Source organism: Nematostella vectensis, chromosome 11 (assembly GCF_932526225.1).
Source record: "Nematostella vectensis chromosome 11, jaNemVect1.1, whole genome shotgun sequence".
Taxonomy (NCBI): Eukaryota; Metazoa; Cnidaria; class Anthozoa; order Actiniaria; family Edwardsiidae; genus Nematostella; species Nematostella vectensis.
The window spans coordinates 2,592,298-2,605,663 of NC_064044.1; the positions used below are offsets into that span (position 1 = coordinate 2,592,298).

General features: G+C 42.7%; 1 protein-coding gene across 1 annotated transcript; it reads right to left on the reverse strand.

The window, feature by feature from the left end:
• Positions 1-6,483: 6,483 nt before the first annotated feature.
• LOC125573758 (splicing regulatory glutamine/lysine-rich protein 1-like) lies at positions 6,484-7,875 on the reverse strand. The gene is made up of 2 exons (XM_048734514.1): positions 7,868-7,875; positions 6,484-7,435 (listed from the first exon to the last, which is right to left on the reverse strand). Exons 1-2 carry the CDS (start codon positions 7,873-7,875, stop codon positions 6,484-6,486), a joined length of 960 nt encoding a protein of 319 aa, XP_048590471.1.
• Positions 7,876-13,366: the final 5,491 nt, after the last annotated feature.

The following is a 13,366-nucleotide window of genomic DNA, read 5'->3' on the forward strand; positions in this document are numbered from 1 at the left end:
GTCTTGGAGCCATTACAATTGCGGAATTACAAAAAAAGAAGGGTTCATTAGCAGTAGTGGTTCTCGTTATCATGCATAATGGCATCTAACACAATGAATCTCAATGCCCCCCACCCCTCGAGATAACTATCGAGAAATGGGGGCTTTTGACGAAATTTTTACATTTTATGTACTATTAAACATGTGAAGAACTCGGTGTGCAATCATCTTGTGTAATTTTATGAAATGGTGCTACAAGCAAGAAAAGTTTATATTTTTGATCTGTTTTTTTTTTTTTTAGTTTGTGTTTCTCTCAAATGGTTGTGAAGTTTTTTCGGATTTTTAAAACACCCTTTAAAGGGACATATTCTTCTGTTTTCTCCCGTTTTTTTGTTTAGAAACATAATTTTTAATTGTCGCTCCAGACCATTCATGCACGTTTCTCAAGTGTCGCGGTAAGTGGACTACTTCCGTCTCACAGCAGGGGCAGCATTTTTTCGGTCTTGGAGCCATTACAACTGCGGAATTACAAAAAAAGAAGGGTTCATTAGCATCATGTGGCTCTCGTTATCATGCATAATGGCATCTAACACAATGAATCTCAATGCTCCCCACCCCCCGAGATAACTATCGAGAAATGGGGGCTTTTGACGAAGTTTTTACATTTTATGTACTATTAAACATGTGAAGAACTCGGTGTGCAATCATCTTGTGTAATTTTATGAAATGGTGCTACAAGCAAGAAAAGTTTATATTTTTGGTCAGTTTTTTTTAATTTATGAGTTTCCCTTAAATGGTTGTGCAATTTTTTTGGGTTCTTGAAACATCCTTTGAAAGGACATTTTCTTCTTCCTTCTCCCGTTTTTTTTTTGGAATCATAATTTTTAATTGTCGCTTCAGGCCATTCATGCACGTTTCTCAAGTGTCGCGGTAAGTGGACTACTTCCGTCTCACAGCAGGGGCAGCATTTTTTCGGTCTTGGAGCCATTACAACTGCGAAATTCCAAAAAAAGAAGGGTTAATTAGCATCATGTGGTTCTCGTTATCATGCATAATGGCATCTAACACAATGAATCTCAATGCCCCCCACCCCCCGAGATAACTATCGAGAAATGGGGGCTTTTGACGAAGTTTTTACATTTTATGTACTATTAAACATGTGAAGAACTCGGTGTGCAATCATCTTGTGTAATTTTATGAAATGGTGCTACAAGCAAGAAAAGTTTATATTTTTGGTCAGTTTTTTTTAATTTATGAGTTTCCCTTAAATGGTTGTGCAATTTTTTTGGGTTCTTGAAACATCCTTTGAAATGACATTTTCTTCCTTCTCCCGTTTTTTTTTTTTTGGAATCATAATTTTTAATTGTCGCTTCAGGCCATTCATGCACGTTTCTCAAGTGTCGCGGTAAGTGGACTACTTCCGTCTCACAGCAGGGGCAGCATTTTTTCGGTCTTGGAGCCATTACAACTGCGAAATTCCAAAAAAAGAAGGGTTAATTAGCATCATGTGGTTCTCGTTATCATGCATAATGGCATCTAACACAATGAATCTCAATGCCCCCCACCCCCCCGAGATAACTATCGAGAAATGGGGGCTTTTGACGAAGTTTTTACATTTTATGTACTATTAAACATGTGAAGAACTCGGTGTGCAATCATCTTGTGTAATTTTATGAAATGGTGCTACAAGGAAGAAAAGTTTATATTTTTGGTCAGTTTTTTTTAATTTATGAGTTTCCCTTAAATGGTTGTGCAATTTTTTTGGGTTCTTGAAACATCCTTTGAAAGGACATTTTCTTCCTTCTCCCGTTTTTTTTTTTTGGAATCATAATTTTTAATTGTCGCTTCAGGCCATTCATGCACGTTTCTCAAGTGTCGCGGTAAGTGGACTACTTCCGTCTCACAGCAGGGGCAGCATTTTTTCGGTCTTGGAGCCATTACAACTGCGAAATTCCAAAAAAAGAAGGGTTAATTAGCATCATGTGGTTCTCGTTATCATGCATAATGGCATCTAACACAATGAATCTCAATGCCCCCCACCCCCCGAGATAACTATCGAGAAATGGGGGCTTTTGACGAAGTTTTTACATTTTATGTACTATTAAACATGTGAAGAACTCGGTGTGCAATCATCTTGTGTAATTTTATGAAATGGTGCTACAAGCAAGAAAAGTTTATATTTTTGGTCAGTTTTTTTTAATTTATGAGTTTCCCTTAAATGGTTGTGCAATTTTTTTGGGTTCTTGAAACATCCTTTGAAAGGACATTTTCTTCTTCCTTCTCCCGTTTTTTTTTTTGGAATCATAATTTTTAATTGTCGCTTCAGGCCATTCATGCACGTTTCTCAAGTGTCGCGGTAAGTGGACTACTTCCGTCTCACAGCAGGGGCAGCATTTTTTCGGTCTTGGAGCCATTACAACTGCGAAATTCCAAAAAAAGAAGGGTTAATTAGCATCATGTGGTTCTCGTTATCATGCATAATGGCATCTAACACAATGAATCTCAATGCCCCCCACCCCCCGAGATAACTATCGAGAAATGGGGGCTTTTGACGAAGTTTTTACATTTTATGTACTATTAAACATGTGAAGAACTCGGTGTGCAATCATCTTGTGTAATTTTATGAAATGGTGCTACAAGCAAGAAAAGTTTATATTTTTGGTCAGTTTTTTTTAATTTATGAGTTTCCCTTAAATGGTTGTGCAATTTTTTTGGGTTCTTGAAACATCCTTTGAAAGGACATTTTCTTCTTCCTTCTCCCGTTTTTTTTTTTGGAATCATAATTTTTAATTGTCGCTTCAGGCCATTCATGCACGTTTCTCAAGTGTCGCGGTAAGTGGACTACTTCCGTCTCACAGCAGGGGCAGCATTTTTTCGGTCTTGGAGCCATTACAACTGCGAAATTCCAAAAAAAGAAGGGTTAATTAGCATCATGTGGTTCTCGTTATCATGCATAATGGCATCTAACACAATGAATCTCAATGCCCCCCACCCCCCGAGATAACTATCGAGAAATGGGGGCTTTTGACGAAGTTTTTACATTTTATGTACTATTAAACATGTGAAGAACTCGGTGTGCAATCATCTTGTGTAATTTTATGAAATGGTGCTACAAGCAAGAAAAGTTTATATTTTTGGTCAGTTTTTTTTAATTTATGAGTTTCCCTTAAATGGTTGTGCAATTTTTTTGGGTTCTTGAAACATCCTTTGAAAGGACATTTTCTTCTTCCTTCTCCCGTTTTTTTTTTTTTTTGGAATCATAATTTTTAATTGTCGCTTCAGGCCATTCATGCACGTTTCTCAAGTGTCGCGGCAAATGAACGACTTCGGCATCACAGCAGGGGCAGCTTCTTTTTTGTCTTGGAGCCATAACAATTGCGGAATTACAAAAAAAGAAGGGTTCATTAGCAGTAGTGGTTCTCGTTATCATGCATAATGGCATCTAACACAATGAATCTCAATGCCCCCCACCCCTCGAGATAACTATCGAGAAAGGGGGGCTTTTGACGAAGTTTTTACATTTTATGTACTATTAAACATGTGAAGAACTCGGTGTGCAATCATCTTGTGTAATTTTATGAAATGGTGCTACAAGCAAGAAAAGTTTATTTTTTTTTATCTGTTTTTTTTTTAGTTTGTGTTTCTCTCAAATGGTTGTGAAGTTTTTTCGGATTTTTAAAACACCCTTTAAAGGGACATATTCTTCTGTTTTCTCCCGTATTTTTTTTGGAACCATATTTTTTAATTGCCCCCTCTGGCAATTCGTGAACATTTCTCATGTGTCGCGGCAAATGAACGACTTCGGCATCACAGCAGGGGCAGCTTCTTTTTTTGTCTTGGAGCCATTACAATTGCGGAATTACAAAAAAAGAAGGGTTCATTAGCAGTAGTGGTTCTCGTTATCATGCATAATGGCATCTAACACAATGAATCTCAATGCCCCCCACCCCTCGAGATAACTATCGAGAAATGGGGGCTTTTGACGAAATTTTTACATTTTATGTACTATTAAACATGTGAAGAACTCGGTGTGCAATCATCTTGTGTAATTTTATGAAATGGTGCTACAAGCAAGAAAAGTTTATATTTTTGATCTGTTTTTTTTTTTTTAGTTTGTGTTTCTCTCAAATGGTTGTGAAGTTTTTTCGGATTTTTAAAACACCCTTTAAAGGGACATATTCTTCTGTTTTCTCCCGTTTTTTTGTTTAGAAACATAATTTTTAATTGTCGCTCCAGACCATTCATGCACGTTTCTCAAGTGTCGCGGTAAGTGGACTACTTCCGTCTCACAGCAGGGGCAGCATTTTTTCGGTCTTGGAGCCATTACAACTGCGGAATTACAAAAAAAGAAGGGTTCATTAGCATCATGTGGCTCTCGTTATCATGCATAATGGCATCTAACACAATGAATCTCAATGCCCCCCACCCCTCGAGATAACTATCGAGAAATGGGGGCTTTTGACGAAGTTTTTACATTTTATGTACTATTAAACATGTGAAGAACTCGGTGTGCAATCATCTTGTGTAATTTTATGAAATGGTGCTACAAGCAAGAAAAGTTTATATTTTTTTATCTGTTTTTTTTTTAGTTTATGTGTTTCTCTCAAATGGTTGTGAAGTTTTTTCGGATTTTTAAAACACCCTTTAAAGGGACATATTCTTCTGTTTTCTCCAGTATTGTTTTTTTGGAACCATATTTTTTAATTGCCCCCTCTTGCAATTCGTGAACATTTCTCATGTGTCGCGGCAAATGAACGACTTCGGCATCACAGCAGGGGCAGCTTCTTTTTTGTCTTGGAGCCATTACAATTGCGGAATTACAAAAAAAGAAGGGTTCATTAGCAGTAGTGGTTCTCGTTATCATGCATAATGGCATCTAACACAATGAATCTCAATGCCCCCCACCATAATAGTGATGGTGGTGGTGATGATGATGGTGAGAGCTGATTCTGATTGACTGTGCTGACTGACATTGATGATAATTCCTTTTTCCTTTTCAGCAAAATCAGAATCGAATTGAAGAACTTGCTGCATGTAAATCTGAACTGGAGAAAGCGAAGAAGGAGATCGAGAAGGCCTGGGCATTATACGACAAAGAGAAAGATCGCCTGGAGAAAATCAACTGGCAAATGACATGTGAAGTGCTGATATATAGTTATTCAGTTGCTTGAAGTGCTAAAGTGGTCCAGACCAATTTGCAGGCTCACCTCAGTAAGTAAGATTTCAATTAAGTTGGCTTGATTGGGGTAAGGGTGTGTTAGTATAGATCACAGACCGTCAGACAAGGGGTAAGGGTGTTAGTATAGATCACAGACCGTCAGACAAGTGATAAGGGTGTGTTTGTATTGATCACAGATCGTCCGACAAGGGGTTAGGGTGTGTTGCTATAGATCACAGTCCGTCAGACAAGGGTTAAGGGTGTGTTAATATTGATCACAGACCGTCAGACAAGGGGGTAAGGGTTTGTTAGTATTGATCACAGATCGTCAGACAAGGGGTAAGGGTGTGTTAGTATAGATCACAGATCGTCAGGCAAGGGGGTAAGGGTGTGTTAGTATAGATCACAGACCGTCAGACAAGGGGTAAAAGTGTGTTAATATTGATCACAGACCGTCAGACAAGGGGGTAAGGGTTTGTTAGTATTGATCACAGATCGTCAGACAAGGGGTATCATTGTTTTCTGTAAAACGCGCTGATTTAGTGAACGTTTTGTTTTATTTATTTAACTATTTATTTAACAGAGACAAGCAACAGACTTCAATGTGTAACTCAGGAGTCCAGTTCACCAACAATCAAGTCCAAATCCGCACAGGAGCTTGAGACGGAAAACCGGCGCGCGCATTCCATTTGGCTATCTCTTTCCAAGAACAAAGGCTTGATGGAAAAGGAGTCCCCACGAGCAATTCCAAGACCAATGTGAACAACAATAGATCTCTGTGGACCCAACTGACACAATTTCTAGACCAATGCAAACAGCAATAAGCGGTCCCTGTCAATATAACAGTTTTATTGTATTTTGACCACGAAACAGAAGTTGGCATCAGAAGTCTTGTTTTGAAAGAAATAAAGTTATGATTCCTGGAAGAAACAGTATGCAAGAAAAACAAAGAAACAATTTTTCAAAGCATATTGACAAACATCTATTTCAAATAAGGTTGTACTCGAAGAATCCTTGTATCGTAAATAAATCGAATCCCGGTCTCTGAAAACCACTTGATTTTTATTCACGCATGCATACACGAGTTCTACAAGTTTTTTTTGTTTTTTACTTGGTTTTGTTTTTATTAAACTTTATTCGCTTATTTATTTGATACCCATGAAGTACCGCGGGCAACGACAGATGGATTTCCCATATGGAACCTTATTCGTAATAGGTGCAAACAGCACATATATTGTTTTTAATAAATAACCCTATCAATCAGTCTCGCCTTTTTGTTGTATGTGTGTGCGCTAACTCGGATCCCTCATATTGTCTGACAATCCGCTGGCCATGGGTATTGCAGGTCAGGAGAATGACCCCTCCGCCCCAAAACCACATCGCGCGTGACCAAGTCGCTTATCTTTGCGCTTGGTACCACATCGTGCGGGACCAACTCGCTCATCTTTGCTCTTGCTACCATCACATCGCGCGTGACCAACTCGCTTTGCGCTTGGTACCACATAGCGCGTGAGCAACTCGCTTACTTTGCGTTTGGTACCACACCGCGCTTGACCAACTCTATTATCTTTGCGCTTGCTATCACATCGCGCGTGACTAGCTCGCTTTTCTTTGCGCTTTTTTACCACATCGCGCGGAACCAACTCGCTTAACTTTGCGCTTGTTACCACATCGCGCGTGACCAACTCGCTTACATTGCGCTTGGTACCACATCGCGCTTGACCAACTCTATTATCTTTGCGCTTGCTATCACATCGCGCGTGACCAACTCGTTTTTTTTTGCGCTTGGTACCACATCGCGCGGAACCAACTCGCTTATCTTTGCGCTTGCTACCACATCGCGCTTGACCAACTCTATTATCTTTGCGCTTGCTATCACATCGCGCGTGACCAACTCGCTTTTCTTTGCGCTTGGTACCACATCGCGCGGAACCAGCTCGCTTATCTTTGCGCTTGCTACCACATCGCGCGTGACCAACTCGCTTATCTTTGCGCTTGGTACCACATCGCGCGTGACCAACCCGCTTATCTTTGCGCTTGCTACCATATCGCGCGTGACCAACCCGCTTATCTTTGCGCTTGGTACCACATCGCGCGTGACCAAGTCGCTCATCTTTGCTTTTGCTACCATCACATCGCGCGTGACCAAGTCTCTCATCTTTGCTTTTGCTACCATCACATCGCGCGTGACCAATTCGCTTATCTTTGCGCTTGGTACCACATCGTGCGGGACCAACTCGCTTATCTTTGCCCTTGGTACCACATCGCGCGTGACCAACTCGCTTATCTTTGCGCTTGCTACCACATCGCGCGTGACCAACTCACTTATCTTTGCGCTTGATACCACATCGCGCGTGACCAACTCGCTTAACTTTGCGCTTGCTACCACATCGCGCTTGACCAAATCACTTATGGTTGAGCTTGCTACCACATCGCGCCTGACCAACTTGTAATGATTTTGCGGTCTTTATTTAATCAATTTATCGAGTATAATTGTCAGGATGAAGCATTGTGTGTTGAAGCGAGCGCATGTAGTTGAGAGAAAGAGGATTAAGTTTCAGATTACAATAATATTGCATGATTAATCTCTAACGATTGATTTAGTTCTATATTACTAGTGTGAGCGAAGCGTTGCATAATATCATGACATCCCCCTTTCCGTGATTAATGATGCAATCAAAGCTTTAACAGTAACTATAAAAGATGTTCTGAATGTTCCAATATGCAAACCGTTCCATATAAGTTCTATTCCAATCGGAATAATAATGTCATCTAAACAAATCTGTCAGGTGGTTTGACGATCCTTCCACTGCGTGTAACCGTTGCTCCTGGAGGCTTGTTACAGGGTGGGTTATCAGCAGTTATCTTTGGTTCTTGGGGAGCAGGTTGTGACTAGTTCGCGTCAGCGTTGCTGTTAGGTGTTGCTGGTGGGACACTTCTGAGGTGTAGTCTGTTGCGCCTAAGTTCTCCTCCTGTAGCTGTTGTTAGTCGGTAGGATCTTGGCACGTCCTGGAGCTTCTCCGTAATGACTGCTGGCTTCCATTGCATCGTCTTGTGATCTAGAACGGTCACAGGCTGTCTTGTGTGGAGTCGCGGTAGTGGTTTCGTGTGGCGGTCGTAATAGTGTTTCTGAACTTCCTGTCGATATTTCAGTCGTTCAATAGTGTCGTCACTGTCGCTTGGTCGTGGTATGTTGCGTGGTAGATTGTCCTGTAGTTTCCTGCCCAATAGGAGCTCAGCAGATGATGGTAACATACTATCGATTGGAGTTGCGCGAAGGCAAAGGAGTGCGATGTTCAGGTCTGCGTTGGTTTCTCGCGCTTTTATGAGAGCGTTCTCGACAAGTTTGACTTGGCTCTCGATGAATCCGTTACTTCGTGAGTGCTTCGGCGAGCTTGGTAAGTGTTGGAATCCGTATTCCTTTGCGAAGTCGTCGAATTCTTCACTTGTGTATTGTGATCCGCTGTCGGATCTGACTACAGCAGGAATTCCGTGTTCGGCAAACACTTGTTTCATGGCGTCGATCACAGATTTACTCTTGCAGTTGACCTGGGACATCTTCCTTACGAATGGGTATTTAGATTAATAATCAGAGATTAGCAGAAACTCCGAGTTGTCGATATGGAAGAGATCTGACGCGATGGTGTGCTTCGGTCGTGGTGGTATTTCTGATTGGATCAGAGGCTCTTTGCATTGCGCAGGTTGGTATTTCTGACATGTGGTACAGGATTGTGTAAGCTTATCTATGTCCTGGTTTAGATTTCTCCAGAAGACAGATGTTCTCGCGTGCAACTTTGTTTTCTCAGCTCCTTGGTGGGCGGAGTGAAGCTTTGCGAGAATCTCGCCCTGGAGGGCTGATGGAATTATGATGCGATGGCCCTTCAGTAGGATCCCATCGTCAATAGAGATCTCGTCGCGGTATGACCAGTAGGCTTTTACTGTAGGCGGCACTTGCAGGATTGTTTCTGGCCATCCGTCATATACAGTCTTTTTCAGTGCATGGAGCTCATCGTCGAGGTTCGTTAGTAATACGAGTGAGCATATTTTCGCTGAACTGGGTGCATACTTGATGCACGTCCATGCCTTTGATGGGTTGTTTCTCTTCGGGTGAGAGCCTTGACAGTGCGTCCGCGATGTGCATGTCCTTGCCAGGTATGTATTTGATTGTGAAATCATACGGTTGAAGTCTTCTTTGCAGCATTCTTTGCAGCCTTGGCGGTGCGGATGTAAGGTGTTTGAGATGTATGGATTCCAGCGGCTTGTGGTCTGAATGGACTGTGAACGAGTGTCCAAACAGGTATGCATGGAAGCGTTCGCATCCATACACTACAGCCAATAGCTCTCGCTCGATGTTTGCATATCGGGTCTCGGCGTCTGTTAGGCTCTTGCTTGCGAATGCCACTGGTTTCCCTTCATGTAGTAGAGTTGCTCCTATACCTTTGATAGAGGCATCGACCTGAATGACTATTTCCTTGGATTTGTCGAAGTATGTGTGTTACCTCGTCACTGATTGACTTCTTTATGAGGTCGAATGCTACCTGGTATTCGGGTGGATCCCATGTAAAGTGATTTTCTTCTTTCAGTAGTTCTCTCAAGGGAGCTGTGAGAGTGCTCAGGTTGGGGATAAATCGGCCCATGTATGTTGCCAGCCCAAGAAATGTTTGTAGTTCCTTGCGGTTCGTTGGACTCTGCATCTGTTGCAGTACCGATACTTTACCAGTGTCGGGTTTGACTCCTTCTTCTCCACAGATGACTCCGAAGAACTTGATTTCTTGCTTTTTGATAAAGCACTTTTCGTAGTTCAACTTGAGACCGGTTTTGATGCATCTGTCGATCATCGCGTGAAGGTTCTCGTCGTGTTCCTTGGCGGTCGTTCCGAACACGACTATATCGTCGGCGATTTCTACGACTCCTTGGCATCCCTCGAACGTCTGGTCGATTTTCGCCTGGAATACATCTTGTGACATTAGTAAGCCAAATGGCATCCGCATGTACCGATATCTGCCGAATGGTGAATTAAATGTCATAAGATAGCTCGAATCTTCGTCAAGAACAACGTTCCAATAGCCGCTTCTGGCGTCGAGAATCAAAAATATTTCGCGCCGGTTAGTTTGGGAGGATTTCGTCGAGTGTAGGAGTGACGTGGTGTTCACGTTTGATGGTTCAGATCTTTTGGGTCCAGGCAGATCCGGAGCCTACCGTTTGGCTTTCGTCTATACATGAGGCTGTTGACCCATGCTGTTGGTTCGCCTTCTCGTACCTTTTCTATTATGCCTTGTTTAACCATGTCATCCAGCTCTTGCTTGATGTCATCCTTCAAGCTGATGGCGACTCGACGTGGCCTGTGGATTACAGGGGTGACGTTAGCATCAAGGTTAATGTGGTATTCCCCCTGAAACTTGCCTATTCCGTCAAAGCACTGCAGGTACTGGTTGATAAAGGTGTTTGCGATCACGTATGGGTTCTTATGCAGAGGTGTGAGCGGTATTTCCAGTTGGAGGGTCAGCGGTCTACGCTGTCTTCTCGATTGAGCAATTAAGGGTTATTAGGTTCAGCTCTAGTGCTGATGGCAGTCCTATTATTGCTCGTCCGGGAGCGTCGGCCACGTAGCAACGTGCGCTTGTTGCCTTGTTCTCGTGTGCGCATTGTAACTCGCAGATTCCAAGCTGAGCTATGCTAGATCCGCCGAAAGCTGTTAGTTTTGTGTTTGATTTGGTGAGTGCACCTCGCTTAGGGTAACCATCAGTTCCTATGTTTTGCAGAAACATTCCTTTGTAAATTCTCAATGGTAGAATGTTCGCTTGCGCGCCTGTGTCAAGTTTCGCCTTTAGTCGTGTATCTTGTTTGCTTGCGCTTGGCAATGTTATTCCTAGTGTTACAAGGGCTTCGTTTTGCGTTTCATTCGGACCAATGGCGTTGATATTTATCGTTTCAAACACCAGGCTTTCGAAATCATTGTCTTCCGCTTCGAGTGCGAAGACACGCCCCTTGCCGATTTTGGCGCGGTTTCCCTGATTCCGGTTTTCTACCAAAATTATTAGGGTTTCGGGGCTTGTTTTGCGCTTCCTGAGATTTTTGCCTACAAACCCTGCTCCAGTGATTTAGTTTTGAGCAGTTATTACAGACTGAGCCATATGCGGGACATTTTTTCGGCTCATGCTCCGAACCACAGTTTCCGCATTTCTTATTCTTGGTTCCGGATTTTCCTTTAATTTCATGAACGTTTATTTGTGGCTCGCTATGAAGCTGTGCAACATGTTCTAAAGTAGCTTCATAGGTTCTGGCGAAGTCGATAGCCTGATCTAAGGATAACTCATCGCTTTTTTCTAGGATTCGCTCTTGGGCCTTCTCATGTTTAGTTCCAATCACGAGTTGTTCGATGAGACGCTCGTTTATTTCCTCCTGGTCACGAAACTTACACTTTGCGGCCTGATTCCTGCATCGGGTCACAAATCCATCGGTTGTTTCGCTGGGTAATTGTTTAACTGTTGCAATTGATATCTCGCAAGTCTAAAATTTGTTCTGGGGGCCAAATGCTTCTCAAACCTTTCCCAGATCTTCTTAGGTTTAATGTTATCACCCTTGGTTTCCCAGACAAAACTATTATAAATGTCTACCCCCTAACGGCCTATCCACAATAAGAGGTACGAAGCTCTCTCGGTATCCGGTTTTTTGGAGAATGGTCCGTCAAAAACTAGGTTGCAATATTGTTTGAACCTTCTAAATTCATCTGGGATGTCTTTGGCGTCCCAGTTCATGCATGGAGGCGTAAACCCGGCTGCCATCGTCTGGACTGATTATGTTACGGTTCAATTACACAATACGTTTTCGCTTTTTTTTTTTTGTCTTTATTCTTCTTTTGCCACTTACCGGCTTGCTGTGCGCTCTTGTGGATGTTCTATCCCACTTCTTGGCACCATGTAATGATTTTGCGGTCTTTATTTAATCAATTTATCGAGTATAATTGCCAGGATGAAGCATTGTGTGTTGAAGCGAGCGCATGTAGTTGAGAGAAAGAGGATTAAGTTTCAGATTACAATAATATTGCGTGATTAATCTCTAACGATTGATTTAGTTCTATATTACTAGTGTGAGCGAAGCGTTGCATGATATCATGACACAACTCGCTTTTCTTTGCGCTTGGTACCGCATCGCGCGGAACCAACTCGCTTATCTTTGCGCTTGCTACCACATCGGGCGTGACCAACTCGCTTATCTTTGCGCTTGGTACCACATCGCGCGTGACCAAGTCTCTTATCTTTGCCCTTGGTACCACATCGCGCGTAACCAACTCGCTCATCTTTGCGCTTGCTACCACATCGCGCGTGACCAACTCGCTTATCTTTGCGCTTGGTACCACATCGTGCGGGACCAACTCGCTTTTCTTTGCGCTTGGTAACACATCGCGCGGAACCAACTCGCTTATGTTTGCGCTTGCTAACACGTCGCGCGTGACCAACTCGCTTATCTTTGCGCTTGGTACAACATCGTGCGGGACCAACTCCCTTTTCTTTGCGCTTGGTACCACATCGCGCGGAACCAACTCGCTTATCTTTGCGCTTGCTACCACATCGCGCGTGACCAATTCGCTTATCTTTGCACTTGGTACCACATCGCGCGTGACCAACTCGCTTACCTTTGCGCTTGGTACCACACCGCGCGTGACCAACTCGCTTTTCTTTGCGCTTGATACCACATCGCGCGTGACGAACTCGCTTATCTTTGCGTATGATACCACATCGCGTGGGAAAATACTTTATAACAACCGCCGAAACCAGGACTAGAGTTAGGGTGAGTGGTTGTTATATAGTGCCCACCACTTCGCGCGTGACCAGCTTGCTCAACTTTGCTTTAATAAAATACCCAAATGTACGGCTTATTCCCTAACTGAGATAGCCCGTACCTTATCCACGACCATTAGTCAGTGGGCTTGTTTGTAACACATTTGTTTCGTGAGTAAGGGGCTACCTATGAGTAACCCGCTCAATGTTGTGGAGGCATAGCAAGTAGACTGTTTGTGACAAGTGTGGCCCAAATATGTACACAACGTCTGATCTCTTCCACAGACATCTACGCATCTGTAAACCGAATTATATCAATTGTTTCTTCTTGAAGAATAAACACCTATTTTATTGTTTTTATTATTTGAAAAGTGAACATTTCTATTGGATGTCAGCTGGCTGTACCACTCACGTGACCAGCTCATGCAACCAGGCCAGCTAATTGATT